Source organism: Tachysurus vachellii, chromosome 25, assembly GCF_030014155.1.
Source record: "Tachysurus vachellii isolate PV-2020 chromosome 25, HZAU_Pvac_v1, whole genome shotgun sequence".
In the NCBI taxonomy this organism is placed as follows: Eukaryota; Metazoa; Chordata; class Actinopteri; order Siluriformes; family Bagridae; genus Tachysurus; species Tachysurus vachellii.
Genome location: NC_083484.1, coordinates 9,263,310 through 9,290,374, shown reverse-complemented (window position 1 = coordinate 9,290,374; position 27,065 = coordinate 9,263,310). Strand labels below are relative to the sequence as shown.

Here is a 27,065-nt window from a genome sequence, read left to right as displayed (position 1 = left end):
TCATGCTGTAGGGCTGTGTGGCCAGTACCGGTACTGGGAATCTGGTTAAAGTTGAGGGTCGCATGGATTCCACTCAATATCATCAGATTCTTGAGAATAATGTTGAGGAATCAGTCACAAAGTTTAAGTTATGCCGGGGCTGGATATTTCAACAAGACAACGACCCAAACCACTGCTTAAAATCTACTCGGGCATTTATGCAGAGGATCAAGTACTATGTTCTGGAATGGCCATCCCAGTCCCCAGACCTGAATATCATTGAACATCTGTGAGGTGATTTGAAGCGGGTTGTCCATGCTCGGCAACCATCAAACCTAACTGAACTGGAGATGTTTTGTAAGGAGCAATGGTCCAAAATACATATATCCAGAATCCAGACACTCATTACAGGCTATAGGAAGCGTCTAGAGGCTGTTATTTCTGCTAAAGGAGGCTCTACTAACTCTACTAACTCACTTTCTGTTGGGGTGCCCAAATTTATGCGCCTGTCTAATTTTGCTTTGATGCATATTGTGCATTTTCTGTTAATCCAATAAACCTCATTTCACTACTGAAATATTACTGTGTCCTTCAGTTATTTGACAGATCAAAATGAAATTGCTGATCCAAACACCCAAATATTTATAAATGAAAATATTTGAATGAAATTGTCAGGGGTTCCTAAACTTTTGCATACGACTGTATGTCCAAAATATTCATACACCAGACCATTACATCCATATGTGAGACCTTCCTTAAATTATTTCCTTAAATTATTCCTTAAATAAGATAGAAATTGTATATGTTGCTGCTTTAAGACCCAATCCTTTTCCAGCATGACACTATGTGAACTCCATGAACATAGTCTACCAAGCTTGGTGTATGATTTCTGAATTGTGTGTATGCTCATGATATTAGAATGGGATGTGTGATCTGAGGTAATCAGTAGGGGGCAGCAGAGGACTGTGCAGAGGAATGAGAAGAAAGGGTTGATTAACTATAACCTATAATTTACTACATATGTGTGTCTGTGTGTGAATAATAACTTTTAAATTTACAGTGGTATTGTATGAAATTTCCCAAAATCTGGGCTGTATACTACTGAAATATTAATTATGACTTAACTTAGTCTTAACCTATTTGGGGAGCTTTGTTTCAGAAAACTACATTTCCCTTTATTCATACATGAAACACGTCACACCGGAAGCTGAAGGACGTTTTACTGGTTAAAGCTGGTTAAAGCAACGCTCTAAAAAGTGAGTATGTTTAGGTTTATTTTACTGACTGTTTATTTTAATCATACACTGAGCCAGTGTATAGATTTAAACACAACTATGCTATAATCCGAGTAAATCATTATTTTGAGGTATTGGTGCTTGAGCAGACATTTAGCTTTAGCGTCCTTTGAAATGAATGATGTTATTTCTAACATGATTACAGGCTCTGATGGCTGTTGACTGGGTTGGATATGGATATGCAGCCCTCGTTGCCTCTGGAGGAGTCATGGGTTATGTCAAAGCAGGTCTCTTTAATACTCCTTATAATTGTAACGTGTCACCATAATATTTATAAAATTGTTTAGAGCGTTATTTTATAAACAATTCAATTTTGGCATTTAATACAAAATGAACAGTTATAAAAAAAAAAAAAACAGCAAATAGATATTGAACATACAAGTAGACATGATTTATACCATGACTTTTAATGTGTAGAAATGTACTGTTGTGTTGTTTATCTCCATTTACAACAATGTGGATTTATCTTGAGGTTTGACCAGACTTTCTCTCCTTCTCTAGGCAGTGTCCCTTCTTTGGCAGCTGGACTGTTATTTGGAGGTCTAGCAGGTTTTGGTGCCTACAATATATCACAAAACTCCCAAAACATTTGGGTGTCTTTAGGTTGGTATTTCCAATTAATATTTATATTAATAGGTTAATTTGCTTCCCAAACAAGTGCGGACCGAAGTATGAGCTGCATTCACATTCACAGTTTTAGTGCAATGGAACTCAGCGCACTTTATACAGGTAGCATGCAAACCAAGCTCTGTGTCCAACATAACCTCCAATGTGATAGTTATTTAAACCTATGAAAAGATCACACACTTGTTGACTCTTCATCGATCGAGGTCTCTGAGTGTTTGATATGAAGGTGCTAGCTACACTGATGCCTTACTGGTGTTGTGGAGTACTGATTCCACATCTAAAGAAAATGTCTGGTTTCCAGAAGTGACCTGATTACTAGCACTGGAGCCTGTTCAGGCATTTGGATGGGTTTCTTCCCATGAGTATAAGTCTTGTTTACCTTCTTCATGATAATAAATTTACTAGATGTAATAGAATAAAAGAATAATTCTCAAGTCTTTTAGAGTTGGAAACCATATGTATGAAATAAAAGTGTATTAAATCCTAATAATTTATTAGTCTTTGCAAAATTATTATGATTATTATATACTATGTATTAATAATTTCTATGTATGTTGTGTAGCTACATCAGGAACCTTGGCTACTCTCATGGGGAAAAGATTTTACAACTCTCGGAAGATAATGCCTGCGGGTATAGTGGCTGGAGCAAGGTAATTCGTGTTCACACTTGATACACAAAAGGTCCCTAAAGACTGGACATTTTCCATGATCTTTTAATAAGCTCAAAGATTGTTCTGGAACAGATGAGTTTCTGTTTAAGCAGGTTCTCACACTACTCAGAGGCCGTTTTTATGATTATAATAATTATTTGAAAAGGGCATTGCATAATTTTCTTATTTACCATATATAAAGGGCATGGTGTCTTATTTATGGGTCATTTTTTGTGTTCTAGTATTCTGATGCTGGCAAAGCTTGGTGTTGGAGTCCTGCAGAAGCCTCAAGATTCATAAAAGTCACTGATAAAAAGAAATCATATTTTTGTTTGATTCTATATTTTATAGTTATATAGAAGTCAGCATTATTACAAGAATAGTTTTCTCTAAAGTGTTTAATAAATTATAAAAAATAATTAAACAATTTCTTTATTCTGCATTTATGCATATGTGTGCATATGCTAACAATTTTTTTAGAAGTTTTAAAATACTTAGAAAACTGCCAGATTTTCTAAAACATATTCTCAAAAGACATAAAGTGTTGATCTAAAATGGCTTAACAGCAGAAAAAAGCAAGTTGTTATTTATCGATGCACGTTTATGCCCATAGTGAAGACTAGCCCATCTGGTCCGATCCCACAGAAAAGCTACTATAGTACAAATTGTTAAAATGTTAATGATGGCTATGATAGAATAGTGTCAGAACACACAGTACATTACAGCTTGTTGCGTATGGGCAGTGTAGTTGCAAACCATTCAGATTGTCTGTGCTGGCCACTGCTAGAAGCACCTACATGAGCATTAGCACTGGACCATGGAGCAATGGAGACGGTGACCTGGTCTAATAAATCACGTTTTCTTTGACATCATGCAGATGCCCAAGTACATTGATTACCTGTGGTAGAGATGGCACCAGGATCCACTATTGGAATATGGCAAACTGCACTGTATTGCTCTAGGCAATGTTATCCTGGGGATAAGTCCTGGCTTTCATCCACATACCTAAACATTGTTGCAGACCAAGTACTCCCCTTCATAGCAAAGTTATTCTCAAATGGTAGTGGCCTCTTTCAGCAGGATATGTTTTGAGAAACAAATCCAATCACAAATCTGTGGGATGTGCTGCACAAACAAGTCTGATCCATGGAGTGACCTTACAACTTGCAGGACTTAAAGCATCAGCTGCTAATGTCTTGGTGCCAGATACTACAGCAAACCTTCACAGTTCTTGTAGAGTCCATGCCACAACAGGTCATAGCTGTTTTGGTGGCACAATTGGGACCCCCAATATTAAACAAGTAGTTTTACTGTTATATATGTTCTGAAATCTACACTAATCTGAAAAATTAATAATGAATGTACCTCCTTTACAAGGCAACTATATGACCTCTGGGTGCTTTTGTGATTAAAAAGAAGATCTGGTTTAGAATGAACAGCTCAATTCTAAAAACAATAGCTATTTTTACATAGGCAATCAAGTAAACAAAAAAAATCCAGTTCTAGGGTGAATATTATTTACAAAAAAAAATTACATTCTCTACAAAACAATTTGCACAGTGAGGTTTGATACACTAAAAAACGATCTGCTAGAGAAGATGGAAACATTATGGTTAGCAAAAGTTGAAGCCATAAAGATTTGTAGATGTGCTACCGGTGGCTTCCGTACTTCGCTACCCAGTCCACTCGACCATGAACAGGTTGCACAGGAGCTGCACGAGGGAGGATGTTGCCAGAGTTTTTCCCCAGAACTGAGTAGCTTGTCTCTTTTAATTGAGTTCTTTTTTTCCACCCATCCAGATCTGAGGAGCAGTGAAAAAGAATGTCAAATGTAAGAACATGGGCCTTAAAATACTGTGTGTGTGTGTGTCTATATCTATATATATATATATATATATATATATATATATATATATATATATATAATGTATATATGTGTATGTGTGTGTGTGTGTATATATATATATATATATATATATATATATATATATATATATATATATATATATATGTATGTATGTATATGTATATGTATATATATGTATGTATATATATATATATATATATATATATATATATATATATATATATATATATATATACATACGTATACGTATATATATATATATATATATATACGTATACGTATGTATATATATATATATAGTGTGTGTGTGTGGTTTCATGCTCACTGGGGGGAACAGAATTTGCCTGAATAAACAATGAAGCCTTCGGCTTTACCTTCAGTGCTCACGTTTGCAGGTTTTTGCTTCATATATTTTGTTTTGCCAGTATTAATATCAGCAGTGGTGAAAAGTTTGACTAAGAGGAAGAAAACGTGGATAGGGATAGAGAATGGAAATGGAAAAGAAATAAACAGCGAATACCTGATTAAATCAAGTAAGATATACTGCAAGCAAGAGGGTAGATTGCAGTTTTAGCTATTGCTTCTTCAGCTTACTGTATGTTAAGTGCTTTGCTAAAGACACAATAAAAAAGCCAGCAGTTAAGAATAAACCAATATCTTGGGTCATGGACAAGTTGTTCCAGTCAGGAAGAACCGGGACTGCAAGTGAGCCATTTTTTTATGGCCGATTTAATCTCAGCCAATAATACATTCCCATGAAATAATACATTTGAGGTGAACAGAAGTAGATTTTTGTCTGAACAAAGGTTAGAAGTTAATACATACGTGCTTGCTGGTTCCCAACTGGTGTAAGCTGTACCCTCTGGCCAACTGTTCCAACCTCCTTCTTCTGGAAAGATGTAATATAACCTCCAGAGAGGTTGTATGTAGTGCTAATAAAGTTATCTAAAAGCCGAAGTCATATTGTCACCACGAATATTCTATGTAAAAATATATGATGTAATTTTTTTATTAGTTTTCTTGTTTCTATTTTAGCCCATTATCTTTAATAAATTAAAGCTTTAGGAGTTTCTGTAAGTTGTAACTTAGAAGCCAAATGTTATTTGATGCAAAAGTACAAGATATTTTGTACAATTATTATAACACTATATTATTATTATTTTTTATTTTGTTTGGTGCATCACAATACACTCTCCAATGGGGAAGTTGTAGTACAAAAAAAAAATCAATGTTATGTGTACCTTTAGGCTGTTCAAGTTTTTCTTGTATCCTTTCTCTGGGCTTATGTGAAACATTAATGCTGCTGTCCTCTGCATCTGGGGTTAGTTAGAGAGGCAAAGAATGCAAACATGAAGGAAATCGCAAATGTGAATCTTAAGTATATGGAATTTGTGAATCCATTAAAACACTGTTTGAGCTGTGATGCTTCTCTAGACAGCAGTCTGGGACACATTTGATACTGAACTACCATGTTAGAACTGACCAGTTCACTTGAATTTAAAGGATCTGCATTGTGCTTTAATACTGAATGCTTATTATATGCCCTATTAATGGAAGTTTTAATCGCTGCAATGTATAAACCAATTAGAAGTGTTGCTGGCCTTCAAAGACAAAAATGGGCCAACACCCTCTTACCTCAAAGCTCTTATCACTCCTTGCACTGTACCTCGCTCCCTCAGAGCTATTAGAACTGCTCGATTGATAAATAATACAGCAAGACTCTTTTCTGTTCTGGTACTGAGGTAGTTAAATGAACTTCCCCTTGATGTCTGAACAGCTGAGTCACTGGCTATCTTCAAACAGCGGGTGAAGACCTACCTCTTCCTGAAACACTTAATCTAGCACTGCTTCCCCTGTTTGTTTATGTGCATATTTAATTAACATACAGTATAATAATAAATAAATAAAAAGCCCCTGTCACATTTTTGTGTGTGTTCGGGGGTGTAACTAACAGACTACCCTTCTGACACATGGGAGCAAGCCGTTTCTTTGGATGTGTTGACCAGTTGTCCAACAGGTCCATCTGGGGTTCCTTTTCCATAGATGTTGAAGAGCTTTTACTTATCAAACCTGAAGTGAAGGTATGAGAGTAGTACTTATATTACTAGGCTTATACTAAAATTAAGTGTACTACATTAAAGCAAATTCTATTTGTAGCTAAACATTACAATACAGTTCTAATGAAATAATATTTAGCTTCTCGAAACAAGAAATTAAATAATATTTAATTTGTAAAGAAACTAGACACAACCATACAGTACCAAGCAGTAGACATACCAGGCAGGTATCTTGATTGCCGTAGGTAATGCTGTCGGGCTGAGCAGGTGCTTTGCAGACTGGAGTTTGATTTGATGCTGCCTGGTAGCTTTGTAACGTTGGTAAAAGTGTACATAGGCTTGTGGTCTTTTGACCTAAATAGGTTTGTTAAAAAGGGAAGAAAGTGCAAATTCAGAATAACAAAACTCTATTTTACTAAAAGACTTAAATAGTCACATCATTGTACAGTCCAACTGAAAATTCACTGACTCTTCCACTCCCATGCTGGGTTTACTGGAGTTGAATGCAGCTGTGTCTGAAGGATATAACTCATCCCAGCTGTCAGAGATTTTGATCTGTCCCCAGCGTCTCCGCCCACTTTTCAGTCCCATCAAGCTGTTTTCATTTCCCATATTCCTCTTGGGAAATAAAAACACAAATTCAGGTTGAGAGATTAGTTAGTTGTGAGTAAATAATATAACAGTATTTATATATACAGTATGTCTACAGTCAAATCTCTTACTTTCCATATATGTAAAGTAATAATCATTTTACATATATAATTACAATGGTAATAATGGTTATTCTCTGTTACAGTAAGCAGCAGCAGAGATAAAAGAGGGGGAAGTGGAAAGTGGAGCGCACACAGCCAATAATGCGGAACATTAAAAGTAAAAAATAAAAGGACATTTCTTAGTTTGCAAGCCTGCTCCCATTATTTCCTCTGTACTAAACCCTTTGAATCACAACAGAGACCAAATCATTATACACCATTGTTGGTGTATAATGATTGATCTAATCCAATTATTAAATATTATTATTATATACCATTATTATTAAAACTTTCCTAAAAAGCAACCTTGCCTTTGCCAAGTGATTATGACTTGACCACAGATAAATCTTTAAATATATTTTTGCGTTGTATACTTATACTACAATTTATGTATTCATATTTAGTTCATTAAAAATCTATATATTTACTTTGTAAGTATCCCCTACCCTTACTGCACAATTTATTAGGGGATTCTTAAAAACTCAGTATGATTACTGGTTGATTCATAAGAATGAACTTATTATTTATTAATAAGTTATTTTTTATCACTCATTATTTATCTTTTTGTATACATTGTTTCATCATTCATTATCTAGACCTCTGGTAAATTCTTTGTTGGTGATATACAGTTGGGAGATGGGTGATGTTGGAAAATAGGATCCTTAAGTCTGAACTCACTAACAGCAACTGTTTTGATTTCTAGGTATAGTAATAAATAGGTTTTACCTATAGTAATACCTTAATTACTAGTTATAGTATCATCCCTAATTCATATTTAGTTTTATAACTTTTACCTTTTGTGTATTGAGTGCTAGAGGATCAGCTTGGTGGGAAGCCTGAACGGGGGCCTGAGGCAGGGAGATAGGCTGTAGGGGCTGATGGGAATTCCTTCCGTGGTCCTTGGTCTGAGAGTGCAGAACTGGCTCAGAGGCTGACTGCAGCTCAGATTTGATCTCACTGGGATGAGTTTTCACCTGTGACTTACAAAGGTCAGGTGTTTGAGCCCGCTGTCCCAACACCTGGCCCACTTGAAAATAGGGGTACCTGAGTGCCTGGTAAAATAACATATAACAGGAAATCTTGCTGAGCTTATGTATATTTTATTTCACAATTTTTTCATGTTAAATTTTCACAATACTGGAACGTTACACTGCTTGTTCGGATGTTTTTGCTTTTTGATGCATGGCCCTAAGGACAACAGTAACCCAAATGGTAAATTATAATATCTATATTCTATAAGCAATGCTATCTTGGTGGCTGTGCAATTAATCGCAATCGCAAAAAAATAGCAATTTAAGCACATGCGATTTCTAAACCGCATAAGGCTCCAATTTTATTTATTAAGATGTTAACCAATCAGAGCTCACGCAGCGCACAGCGCAAATTACAGCTAAACTGAGCGGGAGAAAGATATTAACCAATCAGAGCTCACGCAGCGCACGACGAAGCTGAGCGGAAAAACCGAATAGGCGAGCGGGAGGAAAGAATATAAAATATGGATGCAGGTCAAAATAAAAATGATTTGCTGCCAAAGAGAAATTCAACGTCAGTCGTTTGGGAGTATTTTGGATACAGGAGAGAGGCTGTGTCACAGAGCAAGGTAATTTGCAAGACTTGTGAAATGATTATTCCAACGAAACGGATCAATACTACAAATCTGTTCCAACACTTAAAACAGCGCCATAAAAACTGCATGATCAATGCATGTCGACAAAGTCCATCGAAACAAACAAAAGCACACATCAAAGCCAGCCCGAACAGATTGAAGAAGTATCAAGTTTGTTCAAGCATTTGCAAGCGCCATGCCTTATGAGAAAGGATCAAAACGGCACAAAGAAATTACCGACGCGGTCACCTATCATATATGCAAAGATATGATGCCTGCGCACATCGTCAGTAAAGACGGCTTCCGAAGACTAATACAAAGGCAGATACCAGCTGCCATCTCGCACTCATTTCACAAGATTTGCTATTCCTGAAAGAAATGAGAAATGTAAGGCGGGCGTTGAATATGAGCTCAAGCAGGTGAAATACTACGCCACGACCACAGATATGTGGTCCAGCAGAACGATGAGTACATGAGTTTAACGGTCCACTATATTAATGACAACTTTGAAATGAAAAGTCGATGTTTGCAAACAGCATTCTTCCCAAAAGATCTTGATTTTAATAATGTATTAATAAATGCTAAAATTAACATGAACTAACATTAATACTATATTAGTATTGTTCATTGTCAGTTCATTTTAGCTAATGTATTAACTAGTTGTTAACAAATAGCACCTTATTGTAAAGTGTTACTCAATAATTTTATATTTAAATGAATGAAATACACATTCATGGGGGCACGGTGGCTTAGTGGTTAGCACGTTCGGGGTCGGGGTTCGATTCCCGCCTCCACCTTGTGTGTGTGGAGTTTACATGTTCTCCCCGTGCCTCGGGGGTTTCCTCCGGGTACTCCGGTTTCCTCCCCCAGTCCAAAGACATGCATGGTAGGTTGATTGGCATCTCTGGAAAATTGTCCCTAGTGTGTGAGTGCGTGAGTGAATGAGAGTGTGTGTGTGCCCTGCGATGGGTTGGCACTCCGTCCAGGGTGTATCCTGCCTTGATGCCCGATGACGCCTGAGATAGGCACAGGCTCCCCGTGACCCGAGGTAGTTCGGATAAGCGGTAGAAGATGAATGAATGAATGAATGAATGAAATACACATTCATCATGTTTTGCAATTTTTTATTTTTTAGAAATTGCAATCAAGGATGAACCTCGCATTTCCAGTGCCAACGGCTTGTGCAAAAAGCTAGTGGGACATTTTTCCCACAGTTGTAAAAAAAGATGTTAGCCGAAGCCCAGGAAGAACTCCACCTTCCCCAACATGCCCTCATAACATCATGCCCAACAAGATGGGGCTCAATGTAACAAATGATAGACAGGGTTTTGGAGCAACAGAGGGCATTGTCTCAGGTCCTTTCAGCTGACCGTAAAACAAGACACCTAGTGCCCCAATGGCAAGACACAGATGTTCTAGAATCTGTAAGTAAGGCATTGGGTCCACTTCAGGAGTTCAAGGATGCCCTTTCCAGTGAAAACTACATCAGTGTGTCGTATGTGAAACCGGATCTTCACCTGCTGAACACCAAGATTCTTGCAGTTGATGATGAAGATACTGACTTGACAAAGACTATAAAATCAAAAATTCTGAACTACATCAACAAACATTATGAGGATGAAACTACCCAAGAAAAAAATCGCAAATAAAATCGCAATCGCAATATTCATTCAGAAAATTGCAATATGATTATTTTGTGCATATTGCACAGCCCTACTTGGTGGGTCAGTTTCTGGTCTAGTAAACAAAAGGAATAAGTTACATGATGCTTGTTATGCCCTAAGAATAGCTGAGACACTTTTTGGAATGCAAGTGTTTTAGAATTTAAAAAGTATTCAAATTTTTAAAAAATATAGGACAGCATGTCCTTTTAGATCATCTATTAAATGTAAATGCAAATAATTTATATTTCTTTGACACCTACTGCATACACATACATAATTACACACATTTTATTTTATATTCTTCAATTAAATGTGCATGTTATGAGGTTAGGAAAAACCTGGAATAAACACCATTGGTCCACAGTAATTTAGCACTAAGCATATGTTTACCTGCACAGCAGTTGGCCTCTTTTTTGGGTCCCAATGCAGCAAATCCTTCATTAGGGTCAGAGCCTCATTGCTGGCATTGGGGATGAGGGTTTTTAGAGGTGTGGGAACACACTGAGGAAAGCGGAAGTTCATTGATGCAGCCAGCTGATGACCCTCCAGCCAGTCTGTCTGAACATCCAGAGCAAGTAAACATTAGTATTATCAACGATGACATAATGAAAATTGGTATCTACGTAAGAATATACTTTCTGCAAGTTTGATTAGATACAAAACAGGTATGAAGACAAATTAAACAAAACAAACAAAATGAAATTTAGCTTCGTCTCAAAATTTTTCATACTTTTTGCCATTTTCTGTAAATACTCTATATCGTCGCTGTCGGGCGGAAACCTCGTATGTCCAAATTTGGTCAATTTCATATTTTTTCACATATCGATGCTATTGGTCAGTCCCCACGTGGGTCTGTTATTTTTACAAGTTATTAACCAATCGAAAGTCTTGAAAATAGCTTGAGCGCAAATCTCATAACTCCATTGGACACTTCAACTGTCCACCTCTTCCTCACTCCGCGGGAGAGATTCGCGGCATATTTCTCCTTAATAAGAGTCGCAACGAATCAACACATCTTCTGAGGTAAATGTCTTCTAAACACTGGGCTCAAAGAAAAAAAATCTTGACCCCCGCTAGTTCTGGTGCTCGTCTGAGGACAGGAATTTAGCGCAAGACAATCCACTGCAACGCAGACTAAACCCTGTGCACTGCAGATAAGGTACGGCTTTTTTTCATTTCCTGAAAAATAACAGTTTTGTAGATATGAGGATTCCGCCCGACAGCGACGATATGTTTTGCAAATATAAGTACATATTCTAATATATTTTGGGAGAGGGGTATAGGAATTTGTCCTGATATAAAATCAAGGCTGCTAATAATGTCCACTACAAATTAGTCACTGAAATCTTATTAGTGAAATGTGTCTTTTCTGGCACATTATAGGTTTTGATCTACAGATTTACATACCTTCTTTACTGTGCCAAGAACCTGGCAGATCTTGAAGATCTCATCAACCTCACTGTTGCCAGGGAAAAGAGGTCGTAAGGTGTAGAGCTCTGCCATAATGCAGCCAACTGCCCACATGTCTATAGGAGAGCTGTACACAGATGACCTCAAAAGCACCTCTGGAGCTCGATACCTGCACACACAAACACACACACACAAAAGGGCTATGTCATTATAGTGAGTAAAATTCACTGTCATACATCAAGCATATGATTATGGATTCCTCCTATTAAATACCATTGAGACTGCACTAGCAATGTCCCTCTGAGACATTAGCACAGCACAGAACCACCAATTCTCAAAGGAATAATAATTATATAGCACCAACCAACAACTAATTACCACAAATATAACACAATTACAAATATCTAAATATATTTCATGTATAATTGTATAATTGAAACTAAACAATTGTGTCTGAAATTAAACAATGGCAATTTGACAAATTAACTGTGCTGATTTCTTTACAAATCATGTTTACACTAAACAAAACTTGAGCTTGTGTTTTACCCATTATTTCTGCATTAAAATAATGAATTACAAATATTGATTAATACATTGTAAGAATCCACTGGTGGTAAATCAACATGTGTTAATATGTTATTAGTTTCACTAGATAAGTATCCCAGACTGCTGTTTTATGTTTCATTTAGTCTTTAGTTTAGGTTTTGTGAAAGACCTCTAAAATCTAGACATATGTACAGTCCATTCTGCCATAGACATTTGCGTTTGTGATCAAAGATATTATATAATATGAGTTTAGGATTTTAGCTTAATTTCCTGGTATTTACATAGATGAGTAAAACAACATACAATATTTACAATATTTACAATAGGTAAATTACAGTAAATAACATCATATTTGGTTGGCTATCCTTTGCTTTGCAATAACTGCATCAACACTGTTTCCTTGATGCAGTTTCATTTTTGTGTTGCTTTTTCAGGCATTTACTGTAGCCTCTTTCAGTTTCATCTTCAGTAGATAAATTACCTGCTAAATTGTTTTAATGCCTGCAGATTGACTTGGCCAGTCTAAAGCTTCTAATTTTCCCCCGATTAAGTCATTTTTATGTTGGCCGTCTGTTTTGGATCATTGACTTCCTACATTGTAAAGCTCCTCCTGGTTAATTTGGATACATATCTCTAAATTGGCAGGCAAAATGTTATTGTAAACTTCTACATTTATTTTACTGCTACCATGTAGCCAATACAAATGTATCATTTATCCTCTTCCACATACATGAGAACCTTAGTGTCATAATGTATGACAGGGGAGAAAGTAACGCCATCAGTGCAACCCAGACAGTATGGCCAATTGTGCTTTCTTGGATGCCTGGCGAACGGATGGCTGTAAACTTTCAACTGACCTCAATTAAATAAACCATTTCAACGCTAATTCACATTTACTGTTTTGACACATTTATGTTTCCATGTGAACAAAGTTGAAGCTCTCTCACCATCGTGTGGAGACATAGTCAGTATAGGGAGGACGGGAACGGATCTCTCTGGCCAGACCAAAGTCCGCTATTTTCACCAGTTCAGGACCCATACACAACAGATTCTCTGGCTTTATATCCCGATGGAAAAATCCTGAATCCGAAAACCAATTCACATATAAGAATTATAAGTAGCCATGACAAAGTGTATGGTTGTGTTTTAAAAATAGGATTACAAAATCATACTACTGTTGTGTATAGTAGGTAATCTTAGCATGTGATACTCAGGAATATCAGAGAACAAAGATAGAGACTGTTTCTCCATAAAAGCACTATTCACAAACAATATCTACCTAGATATTGTTGACATAATAAATAATGACTCCCTACATTAACTGGAGATATTAATTGAACTGAATCAGCGACTAGAATGTAGCTTGCAATGCAGAGCTGAAAGCTGCAAACAAAATCAGCACTATGTACAGTAGCACCTGGGTAAGATAAAGTAAAAGAAAGTAAATTAAGTTCTAAGCAAAAGAGCCAACCAAGGGACAAAATAATTCAGTCTTACCCTGCTTGTGCACAAATGCCAAACCAGAGAGCACTTGAAATATGATGTTCCTTATTTCATTTTCAGTAAACATCTTATTTTCTCTATATTTCATGCACATAAAAATGGAGAAAAGAGAAAGACATGCATAGAATGCACAACCCATAGGCTGTGAAAGACAGTGTGTTGAAAATTAACTGTGAATTTGATTAATTTTTTCACACATTGTTACTGTTGTGTGACCCGTGGTGTTAAATGCAAGGGCCTTAGTTTTAAATCTATTCCTGACATCAGTCACTCACACATCCTGTCACTGAAGAGATAAAGAGAAAGTCTAAGCCTTCATGTCCTGATATATAGTAGCTGATTGGCTACTTGGAAGTCACACAGCTGTTGTTCTTTATTAATCATGAATATCAGAGTCCTGAGACAGTAACCTACCATGCTTATGAATAAATGATAGCCCCTGCAATATCTGAAAGGTTATGTTCCTGATGACTGACTCAGGGAACAACTTGTTTCTAGAGACAAGAAAATTAACACAAATGTCAAAAGACTCCAGGATTAAATCTAGGAGAAATCTTTATAGATATCTTTACAATTTACAGAGAATATAATGAATTCTAAATATTGATTAATAATTATAGCCTATGCCATATACATAAGTGAGTATATATATATATATATATATATATATATATATATATATATATATATATATATATATATATGTGTGTGTGTGTGTGTGTGTGTGTGTGTGTGTGTGTGTGTGTGTGATATATATATATATATATATATATATATATATATATATATATATATATATATATATATATATATATATATAGATATATATATACATACACACATACAGTATCACATAGAAGTGTACAGCTTGTATAACTCAACACACAGCCATTAGTGTCTAAACTGCTGGCCACAAACGCTGCATGTCTTCAGCAAACTGTTTGCGGGCTTTCTTGTACATCATCTTTAGAAGAGGTTTCCTTCTGGGATGACAGCCATGCAGACCAATTTGATGCAGTGTGCGGAGTATGGTCTGAGCACTGACAAGCTGACCGCCCCACCCCTTTAACCTTAACCCCTTTACAGCAATGTTGGCAGCATTCGTACATCTATTTCCTAAACTCTGGATATGATGCTGACCACGTGCACTCAACTTCTTTGATCGATTATGGCGAGGCCTGTTCTTAGTGGAACCTGTCCTGTTAAACTGCTGTATGGTCTTGGCCACCGTGCTGCAGCTCAGTATCAGGTTCTTGGCAATATACTTATAGCCTATGCCATCTTTATGTAGAGCAACAATTCTTTTTTCAGATCCTCAGAAAGTTCTTTGCCATAAGGTGCCATGTTGACCAGTATGAGAGAGTGAGACAAATAACACAAAATTTAACACACCTGCTCCCCATTCACACCTAAAACCTTGTAAGTCTAACGAGTCACAAAACACTGGGGAGAGAAAATGGCTAATTGGGCACAATTTGAACATTTCTGCTTAGGGGTGCACTCACTTTTGTGGCCAGTGGTTTAGACATTAATGGCTGTGTGTTGAGTTATTTTGAGGGGACATCAAATTTACACCGTTATACAAGCTGTACACTCACTACTTTACATTGTAGCTAAGTGTCATTTCTTCAGTGTTGTCACATGAAAAGATGTGAGGGGTGTCCTCACTTCTGTGAACACACGTGAATTTGCATCTATCAGTTGAGTAATAATTGGTGAATATAAGTGTTCTTGTAAAAATACTAGCGTCTATGGGCGGTGATGGTGACACCTACATATGCCTTTCATGACAACTGACATGAATAATAAATGTTGACATACAGACTATATATATATTGGGAGTAAGTTGACATTTACACTACTTTTACCAATGTCTATAAAAATAAGCCTTTATAAATATTTATGTAGTCAGTTCACAGAAAGGTCTTATTACTTATCTAGCCTTTTGAACACTACCTACATTTTACTGAGCTACAATACAGAGGTAAAATGTTATAAAAAATGTCTCTCTTATATGCAGTGTAATGGCAAACAAGTAACAAGTCTTAGGTCAGTCTTTAAAATCTACAGCATATATTCATACCTGTCTTTCATTAGCTGGTAGAGATTCTCTTTCATGTACTCAAAGACGAAGTACAATTGGTCATTTTCTCTGATTACTTCCTTTAGTTTCACCACGTTGGCATGATTCAGTTTCTTTAGTGACTGAAACACAGCAATGTTCATTTGAAATATTTCACTGCAAATTTGATGATATCATAGTAAAAGGAATCATAAAAAATATTATTAATGGATCATGGTCATGAACTGATTATGTATAGTATGTTGTAGCAGTGTAGTATGTCTAAAGAGTTCATTTTCAAGGCTTAGTTCAGGGGTGTCCAATTTTATCTGCAAATAGGTTTTCATACCAGTCAAGCGGAAGCCACACCTGATTCCACCAGTTGATTTTCGGTTTCAATAGACTCAGAAGTGACTTCTGCTTGGTTGGAATAAAAAACCTGCACCCACACTGGCCCTTGGCAGATAAGATTGGACATCCCTGGTCTAGCTGCAGTTCACACCTTTACTTCTCTCAGGTTTATACACTCCTCCCAGGAGTAGAACTTCCTCTTCATTCTGTAAAAAAGAAAAAATGGAAAATTTCATTAGCAACTATTAAATACAGTGGTGTAAAAAAGTGTTGGCCCCATTCCTGATTTTTTATTTTTTTGCATGTTTGTCACATTTTACTGTTTTAGATCATCAAAGAAATTTAAATATTAGTCAAAGATAACACAAGTAAACACAACAGTTTGCAAGTTTTTTATTATTAACGGAAATAAAATCCAAACCCACATGGCCCTGTGTAAAAAAGTGCTTGTCAAAGTTCTGACCTGAATCCCTTAAAAAGGTGGTACATGTTTGAAAACCCTCCAATGTGGCTGAATTCCAACAATTTTGCAAAGATGAGCGGACCAAAATTACTCCACAGCGCTGTAACAGACTCATAAGTTAGCGCAAATGTTTGATTGCAGTTCTTTGCTGCTAAGGGTGGCCCAAGCAGTTCATAGGTTTAGGGGCAAGCACTTTTTCACACAAGGCCATGTAGGTTTGGATTTTGTTTTCCCTTAATGATAAAAACCTTTATTTAAAAACTGAAAAGCAAATGTTAGCACTAACCTTTGTATGTTCTATGTGTGTGTGTGTGTGTGTGTGTGTGTGTGTGTGTGTGTGTGTGTGTGTGTGTGTGTGTGTGTGTGTAAAAGTAAAGAAACAATCAGAAACAATCAATTTTGCCTCTGTCACTTGAGTGATAATAGGTATTGTGCCTAAATTACTAGGTGGAAAATAGCATTCTACATACCAGTGAAAACATTCTGAGCTACAAATAGTTCTACTAGGAGCACTGACTAAACCTGTTTAGTTGTTAGGCTGTTTAGTTGGCCCACTCATGCACTCTTTATACGCTCATTGACAGCTCCATTCACCAACAATGAAACAATGAAACAATAACCTATAGAGAAGAGGTACGGAACCTGACACACAGGAACCGGGAAAACCACCTCACACTCAACATCGACAGGACTAAGGAGCTTGTAGTGTACCCACAACCACAGAGCCTTGCAGAGTATTGCAGAGATGTTCCCTACAGAACATCTACACCAGACAGAGTGTAAGAAAAGTGAGAGGATTATCAGAGACTCTAAACACCTGAGCCATAGACTGTTCTCACTGCTACCATCAGGCAGATGGCATTAGATCCTGCACCAGAAGGCTGCAGGATAACTTATTTTTGCAGGCCTTCAGAATAAGCACAACCAACTATATGTACCATGCACTATACTTTAGCATCATTTATCATATTAATGTATGGATATCAAACATTAAATGTTTTAATATCATGTCTTTAAATTTCCTTGTAATGTATGTGCATTGCCTTTCATATGATGTTGACAATTTATAGTACTGAATAGGTGCCATATTTCCCCCATATGCCACTTAATGACTGGCACATTGTTTACATCTTTTTTTAATGTCTGGATAGGAGTGTACAACTGTAGCATAGGAATTTAGAAGAATGTATATGGATGCTTAATGCATAAACTCCATTATAAAATTTTGGAGTCAACATTGCATTTACATTTACAGCATTTAGCAGACACCCTTATCCAGAGTGACTTACAACTAAGCAACTGAGGGTTAAGGGCCTTGCTCAGGGGCCCAGCAGTGGCAGCTTGGTGGACCTGGGGTTCGAACCCATGACCTTCCAATCATTAGCCCAACACCTTAATCACTGAGCTACCACATCCCTTACCACATTGCTATACTGTATGTAATAAAAATACATTGCAGAAGTTGGTGCCTGAAAGCTAATACAGGTAGGGATGTATGCCTGCCTGCATGTGCAATGCGAGTTGTCTAAGCCAAAACACGCTTTAGTGATATTACTTATTTGTTGATGTTGTACCAAGGCGACAAAGGCCTGTGCACTTTCACTCCTTTTTTCACCGTCACTGGAGTATCATTTTGCATGGTAACTGATTGTATTGGACAGCTATGGTGTCTCAAAGGGTCATTTATAATTCAGCTTACCCCTGTTGAAAGAAGAGACTAATAAGACTGTGTGGACTAGACTGTGCTCTGATCAGCTCTGGGTTTACTGTGCTCATTAAAGTTATGAGGTTAGTATAGGGCATGGTACTAAAACTCAGTTTATGGTGTGTTGAAGAAGGTTGATGATGTTTTTGTCTATGTTTGTGGTTTGTTTGTATACAGAGTGAAGATTCTCTAGCACTATGGGCTTCATATTTCCAGGGTCTTTGCAAGAACTATATTTAACTCAGTCAATCAACCTCAGAAAAGTATATAGAGCATACAAACCCCATTCTATCACCATCATTAGCTTCACAATTCATCAGTCAATTAGCACAATTTTAGATGGCAGGCTGCTCTGATCACTTCACATTAACCCTCAGTTATTGCACTTTTTCCATGCATAAAAACAATATGACCTTCCTCAAGGTGTTCTCCCTTCAATAACGTACTTTCTTGACACCACATTCAGAATGCTGATCCTTTTTCATATCCACCCATATGAGGGTCTTCTCCAAACTGTTGCTGTAATGTTGAAAGCACACAACTCTCTAGATCTTTGTATGGTGTAAATGTTATATTTCCCTCCACTTGAACTAAGGGGACAAATCAAGCTCCTTAGGGACAGTTTAGTTGTCCTAGATTGGAGTGCAAGAACTGGCTTGCACAAAGCACTGACTTCAATTCCCCTGAACACCTTTAGGATGACGCCTTTAGTTTTAAAATGGCAAAATATAAATTTAAATTAAATGTAAATTGATTTCCATCAGTGACCTTTAAAACTCTTGCTTAATAAGGTCATGCATTTAGAATTTCAAACCATTTCAAACAATAAATGAAAAAAAGCAAAATGCATCTGGGATTGTAAAACCACCGATTTTAATCTTCATTTGTACCTCTTTATGGCCACCAGCTCTCCAGATTCGTTTCTTCTCCCCAAAAGCACACTGCCATAGGTGCCATCACCCAGCTGCTTCAGAGTGGTATAGCGGTTCATCCTTGTTCATGCAGCTCTCTCCCACTCCCAGATGAAAAAGAATATAGCTCATGCATATATAACAGCACAAACTCTGTTACTCAGGCCATCTCCTATGGCTGCTCTATAAGCAACAGAGAATAAAAACAAAGATCAAATTATGCTATACATACTGTATGTACACACCTTTTGATCGCATTGTTCAGCAACATTAAAACTACCTGCCTAATATTTCCCCCTTGTGCAATCAATGCAACTCTCAGCTAGCAGATCCATTAAGTACTATGATCAAACTATTATGGAACAATATTTGGAGTTTGGCAGGGTGCAGTGTCCTGCACAAATCTGATTGGGCCCAAATTTGTCTGCAGCAGGATGATCCCAAACATACTGCCAATGTCGATAAGAAGAACATTTGGGGCAGCCTACATTCACAGAAGATATGTGGTTAGTTCTCCAAGATGTTTGGAACAACCTACCTGATGAAAAAACTCAAAGGGCGGTCACACCAAATACTGATTTGAATTGGATTCTATTCTGTTCATTTACTTTCTATTTTGTTATATATACAGTCATGTACATATTCAGTTCTTTATTAAGAAATGTCAACATGTCATCTTGTTTTAATTTGTACCTGTAGAAAATTATGTAATTGCTTGTAAACAACAACAATAAAAATCAATTTTCCCTTTTAATAAAAAAAGAGAAAGAAATCAACAAAAAGAGTAAACTGAGGGAAAAGTTAGGACACTGTATGCCATAATAGCTAGTGTTTCCCTTTGCCTGAAATATAACCTTAATGAGACATTTCTTGTAGCCATCTTTCTGACATTGACTGGAAGAAAGTTTCCCCCATTCCTCAATGCAGAATGTTTTCAGTTGTGTGATGTTTAAGGGTTTTTTACATGCACAGATAGTTTCAAATCACCCCACATTGGTATGAGATTATTTTGCTGAAATGCTGTATATGGTTTATGTCAAACATGTCCTCTGTTATGGTGTCCAAATAATTCAATTTTAGACTCATCTGTCCAAAGCACATTATTCCAGACGTCTTGGCCTTTGTCTCTGTGTTCTTTCACAAACTTCAGTCTTGTCCTCATGTTTCCAGCAAAGGTTTCATCTTTCTCTTTCTCTCACCAGGGTGAAACCTCTCACTTCAACAATTAAGAACAAACCAAACTAAATATCTGAGGTTTAAATAAGGTAAATAAGGTAATGAGGTAAATAAGGTAAATGAGGTTTAAATAAGGTAAGCTAGTGGTAAGCTTCCACCTAGTGTTATAATGTTATGTAACAATGTCATGTAACAATGTCTTCAAATATTATATATATATATATATATATATATATATATATATATATATATATATATATATATATATATATATATATACATTACTAGGTATTTTTCCTGCATCTTCAATACATAAACAGTTAGTCCAAAATGTAGCTGCCAGAGTTCTCACCAGGACAGGAAAATATGATCATATAACCCCAACTTTATCCTCTTTACACTGGCTACCTGTTAAGTTTATAATTGATTACAAACTACTGTTACTTATGTAGAAGGCTCAAAATGGTTTAGCTCCCATGTATCTAACTAGTCTTCTAACACGCTACTATACACGCGACTTCTGGTAGTTCCCGGAATATCAAAATCGAGGCATCCAGAAATTGTACCAGCTCCGATTGTCTTCTGTGCCATGAAGGTTTTGGACCCTCACTGAGATGAGGCCAACCAGGTGAGGATCCTGAGACATCTAGAGATTTACCAGGTCCAGTTTCCAGACTCTGCTTCATGAAGTATTTGGACATACTAAGAGAAGATGCCAACTCCATGTGGTCTTTAAGGACAACAAACTCCTCATCAATACAACATTTGTCAGACTGTATATTTATAATCACACCCTCCAGTGTCACTCAAACGAGGATGGGTTCCCCTTTGAGTCTGGTTCCTCTCAAGGTTTCTTAATTTACCATCCAAGGGAGTTTTTCCTTGCCACAGTCACCTCAGATTTGTTCATTGGGGATAAATACAAACATTTAAAATTAAACACATTTAAATATATCTATTATAAATCTAGAATTTTTGTAGTATATTAATCTTTATATTAACCTTTTGTTTTATGTTTGTGTACTGTAAAGCTGTTTAGAGACAATGTCAATTGTTAAAAGCACTGTACAAATAAATTTGAATTTGAATTTGAATATATAGAATTTGTCCAGCCAGATGGAGGTGATGGGGAGTGTTTTCTTAGCACACTTTGGGCCATTTAATACAATTAATCATCGCTTGAATGCCACATTCTATTTGAATACTGTTGCTGACCATTTGCATCCTTTCATGGTCAAAATTTACCCATTTAATGCCAACTTACACTAGTTCAGTGTTCTTTAGTGGCCTTCTGGGTCAAAGGAGGTTGCAAACTACACGGGAGGTATAAAAGTGCACCTGAAAATCTGCAGGAATTGCACAATGCACTCATGTCAATATCAAATAAATCTACTCAGTAATAGTTTCGTGTTCCTAATAAAGTGCTAAGTGACATCTATATCAATCTATACACACAGTCCAGTTTAGTTAAGATTTTCACACACTACTTAAAATCTACAAAGAATGGCATCTAAGCATGCAAAATACATCACACCTTGAGTTGGGTGTGTTATAACAGCAGAAGACCACATTGCGTTCCAGTGTCAATGTCAATCAGTGTCCATGATGGATATAGGGTCACATAAACTGAAGTCCTTACAGCCAGGGTAAACATCAACGGCTGCTTAACTGCATAAATAACCAGGTATGTAGATGTTCCTATTAAAAGGGATGGTGAGTATTTAATTAATATATGACCAGAAATGGTCATATAATTTTTAACAGCATCATACCCAAACACTGTGCCCAGCACCAAAGATGTCTAGCTGAAAGTCTGAAATATAAACACACTATATATTACAGCATATATGTAGTGGTGTTAATGCTATGTCAAAGTTTTGTTTCTTTTTTCTGACTGTTATATATATCTTATTGAATTATACACAACATTTGCCTGTATCAGAAGCTGTATCAGAACATAGGAAAGGAGGCAGTTATTAAGGCAATCATTGAGTACAGTGTTTACTATGATATATATCACATGCAAAAAAGATATAAACACTTATCAAAATTTTGAGACCACTAGATTTGTTTGTTACTAGTGATTAAGAACAATATCTATGAAACCTAACAGAATGGCTGTTTATAAAATAAATCTTTGTTTGGTCTAATTTGTCCCATTTATACAAAAATGTGCACTAAACTGTACTTTGTTAAACTTTACCCTATGGAGGCATATTTCATAAATCATTGCAGTCCATATCACCCCCAATCCACAGGGCGATCACAAAATGATATCTGTGTGGGAACGAATCATGAGACCCAAGCTAAGAGGATGTAACAGGATTAAGTCTCTACTGTGTAGTGATCTACAGGCATGCTAGTAAAATAGAAGGAAGTCTCCATAAAGCCACCATAAAACAAGGGAACAAAGCTTTTATTAAACACATCCTTTCACATTTCTCCTTCACATTATCAGCCAGCCCTGTGTTTTCATTTTTCAAGTACAGAACCATGTCCTGAGGGAGAAATGATTAAGGTAGGCAAAATAGCACAGATGGAGAGTATAAATAAGATCTTGTAAGATCTTGCGTCAGCTTAATGCTGTCAGGTCCTGATAAGCCTGCCTGCTAATTGGATTTTAAACCAAGATCTGAAACCCTGACATTTTTAATCCTGTACCCTGCTGTGCTGCCTATTTTACATTCATACCTGACTCAGTTCAATTTAGGTCTACTTACCAGGATTAGGAAAACACTACTTTAATTAACATTTATCAATGCACTGTCAGTAAAAATGGCAAATTAAAATGTTCTATATTGATTAGAAGTGCTGAACTAATTAATCTGGAAAAGTGAGAAAGCATAACCAAAGTTCTCTGAAATGCATTTTCCCTAAAATTATAAAAGTAGTTATGAGAAAAGGCAGATTAGTGGCAGCATCAACCTATGTAGTGATTTACAACACTGTCTGAACTTACACTGCCAAGTAAACAGAAAATGGTTTAGGAAGAATTAGACAGGTGTATAAAGGATAAATGACATTACTAGTGTTCTCAAGGTCGATGAATGGTTAATACAACACATTTCTATAGTTTAGGCTTAATCATAGCATGCTATAATAATATGTTGTGGGAAAATCAGTTTGCACAAGAAGTTTGCCCAGTTTCTGTAATTGTAATCCATCTTACACACAATGCAAAGCAATATAATACTAAACTTAAGACGCAAATAAATGTCACTAAAACCTGCCACTTTATGACAGTAAGGTGCTTTGACATATGGCTAATCTGAGCTACCAGTAATGCTAACGTTACAGGATTTTCGTTGTTTGATCGTTAATGTAATTAAATATTAAACCATGACCCCAAGATAAACCAACCATAACTAGATATTTACATTAAGGTTGTTGAAAACATTAAGGACTTTATAACTGTAACAACTAACTTCATTATTCTGTCCTTTAGATCACCCTGTGGTTTAACTACTCTTAAAACGTTCCTTTTTTGAGACTCACCGCCTTTTCCGTTGTCTGGAGCAGAAGATAGTAAAGTTGTGTGTAAGATAAGGTTCAATTCACTCCTCTGTACAGATAACGCGCGTGTAACATCGTCTCCATGGCAACGAAGACTCCATCGAGGTAAACACCCCTCGTCACGTGGCTGCTCAGGGGCTTGTGGGATATGGTGTTTACCAAGAAGGTTCAGGAGATCTGTGTTACTCTTTTTATTTCCATTCATTCATTCATTCATTCATCTTCTACCGCTTATCCGAACTACCTCGGGTCACGGGGAGCCTGTGCCTATCTCAGACGTCACTGGGCATCAAGGCAGGATACACCCTGGACAGAGTTCTTTTTATTTTATTTATAATTTTTTATTGAAAAATCAACAATCACAAATACAAGAATGTAAACAGAAATTCTCAATTTTCCCTTTTCAAACAACAGAGAGCAAGCACCCCCACCCCGCCACCCAAAACACAAACAAACCCCCAGACAAAGACACACACACATGCGCACGCACAGACACCCCACATCCCCCTGTTAAAACAACTGAACAAACGGAAGATAGGTTAAGTATACAGTCCAATTTTTGACCGAATTAGAACTTTAGTCAGGTAACACCCGTTGTCTCCTAAAATAAGAAATAACAGGTCGCCACTTGCAAAAAGAAGGTGTCAGTGTACATTTTATTTTCTCCAACTTAAGAAAAAACATCAAATCTCTAAACCACGGAGAGATGGAGGGACATCTTATTGCTTTCCAGTGTAGAAGTATGCAACGTCTGGCCAACAAAGATGAGAATGGAATTGGTAATACCAAATATAGCGATCAGTGGCCTGGCGTCAATTGCACTTCAAATATGGAGGATATAATGCCGAAAAAACCTGTCCAGAATGCATGTAATTTTGGGCACAGAAAAACATATGACTTAAATGACAGGGGAAGCATGACATCTGTCACATCTGTCCTCAACACCAGGATAGATTTTTGCCTGTTTAGATTTGGAAAGATGAATTCTGTACAAAATCTTAAACTGAATGAGACTGAGGCGGGCACAGGAAGTGGTAGACCGTATCCTATCAACGGCTTTCTCCCACCGTTCGTCGCCAAACTGCAGCCCTAACTCCTCCTCCCAAGCGGTCCTGGTTTTATCTATATTACAGCTATTGAGAGATAAAATGAAACTGTATATCGGGGAAATCAAACTACGCTGGTGTGGAGTGAACATGACTAAACTCTCCCAAGGTTGCTTAGGGGGTACAGAGGGAAAATTGGGAAGGCATTTAGATACAAAGCTTGTGTTACTCTTTTTAAAGTGTGCTTCCGGATTAAACTGATCAACTCGTGCGATACACGAATCTAGTTTATAGATTCCATGTGTTATCTTGTAGGTTTAAAATGTGAAACAATTCAGTTCTCTTGTTTTGTGACAACATTTAAAAAACAATCTCACGCTCGTCGGCAGGTGGCAGCACTGCTGCACACGACCTAACAAAACATCCCCTTCGTCGTTGCCCCTTGGCACTCGCTTATACACCAGCTGAAGCCAGGGGGATGTTTTTGTCTTCAAATTGTGTAAAAATCATCAACAATTCAAACAGTTAAGTATTTGCCTTAGACAGTGCAAAAAATTTAATTAAAATAAAAATAATAAGCAGATAGAGAGCTGGCTGCCTGGCCAAACTGAACAATTGGGGATAATTAATTCACTAAATGCAGGCTTTACATTTGACCTTTATAACTGATATACTGTAACTAGAGAACAAAAACGCACTGCATTTTGAATGAAGCCCTTTTCACTTCAATATTCAGGAACAAATAATGTATGCTGTTATAAAATGAATAAACAAACACATATGAAACACATGCATGTTTACATTGCAGATTATATTCAATACATCCCATGTTAATGTATATTAGTCAAATTAGCCAGTAGATCATTAATTCTTGGAATATCTTGCATTTATATGCTTAGAAGGATTAGGTTAAATAATAGTGCCTGTTTCATATTTCTGAAACTTACACATAGGAAGATCAAGGAGCTCTAATTTTTTTCAGGGAAATTAAAAAATTATATATTATATTGGTACAAATGCATTTGACAGCATTCAGAGTATCATCAGCAACCTCAAAGAGACTTTCAAGATTTGTTGGCAGAAACTCCAAACACTTCAGGTCAATACAACCAGTCAACAGACACAAATGGATTCTGATTTTAAAATCCTCTAGTAGCACTTTAGTGCTCTTATATTGTCAGTGGTAAAAATATGACCAGGAAAAAGCACAGGCCTAAAAGAGGGTGCACAGGTGCACATAGAAAAAAGTCAAGTACCATTGTTGCCAGACACACACGTCCCCATACAAAGGCTGGCTTTCCTTTCATTTTTTATTTTTTTTTGGTTTGTTTTGTTTTCATTGGATTGGGATAAGTATATGGCATATGCACATATTAAATGCCATTTATATAGCATTTACCTATACGTAGTCATATGCTATCTGTCTGTTTATCTATCTATCTATCTATAGATAGATAGAAAGATAGATAGATAGATAGATAGATAGATAGATAGATAGATAGATAGATAGATAGATAGCATCTGCATGAGCCAGATATAATTATAAATTAGTTTTGTCTATCAAATATTCACCTGGTACATGGAAGAACCTCCTAACTAACTAAACCCAGATAGAGTGAAGCAAAAAAAAAAAAAATAGATAAAGCACAATTACACTGTTTTGACTTGAACTTTGGGCAAGGCATCAGTTGTAAAGAAGTTAAGCGTGATTGAGTTTACATTGGAATTCATTAAGCATCACTGAGAAGGGGGAACATCCTGCAGCTGGCCGGATTTGGTTTCATACGGGTGCTCTTCATTCTCTCACATCCATTTTACATTTCGACATAAGAGGCCACACACTATGTGACCTAAAGATGACATGAAGTGTGTGCTTTGTTTT

General features: G+C 36.7%; 2 protein-coding genes across 11 annotated transcripts; one reads left to right on the top strand and one right to left on the bottom strand.

The window, feature by feature from the left end:
• The first annotated feature begins 1,160 nt into the window (after positions 1-1,160).
• tmem14ca (transmembrane protein 14Ca) lies at positions 1,161-2,871 on the top strand. Its single transcript, XM_060861895.1, has 5 exons — positions 1,161-1,235; positions 1,420-1,501; positions 1,776-1,877; positions 2,464-2,551; positions 2,794-2,871. Exons 2-5 carry the CDS (start codon positions 1,426-1,428, stop codon positions 2,849-2,851), a joined length of 324 nt encoding a protein of 107 aa, XP_060717878.1. The 5' UTR covers positions 1,161-1,235; positions 1,420-1,425; the 3' UTR covers positions 2,852-2,871.
• Positions 2,872-2,931: 60 nt separating this feature from the next.
• mak (male germ cell-associated kinase) lies at positions 2,932-24,282 on the bottom strand. 10 transcript variants are annotated; one of them, XM_060861884.1, is made up of 16 exons: positions 24,120-24,282; positions 22,159-22,322; positions 19,428-19,631; positions 16,521-16,575; positions 16,040-16,161; positions 13,951-14,033; positions 13,401-13,533; positions 11,905-12,076; positions 10,888-11,055; positions 8,022-8,279; positions 6,945-7,093; positions 6,696-6,829; positions 6,378-6,488; positions 5,660-5,734; positions 5,244-5,307; positions 2,932-4,353 (listed from the first exon to the last, which is right to left on the bottom strand). In XM_060861884.1, the coding sequence occupies exons 3-16, from the start codon at positions 19,526-19,528 to the stop codon at positions 4,092-4,094; spliced, it is 1,887 nt and encodes a 628-aa protein (XP_060717867.1). In that variant the 5' UTR covers positions 19,529-19,631; positions 22,159-22,322; positions 24,120-24,282; the 3' UTR covers positions 2,932-4,091. The 10 variants fall into 10 exon arrangements, with proteins under 10 accessions (XP_060717867.1, XP_060717868.1, XP_060717874.1 ...); XM_060861885.1 differs by having other exon boundaries at positions 19,428-19,626; XM_060861891.1 differs by lacking the exon at positions 22,159-22,322 and having other exon boundaries at positions 5,244-5,327.
• Between the last annotated feature and the right edge of the window lie 2,783 nt (positions 24,283-27,065).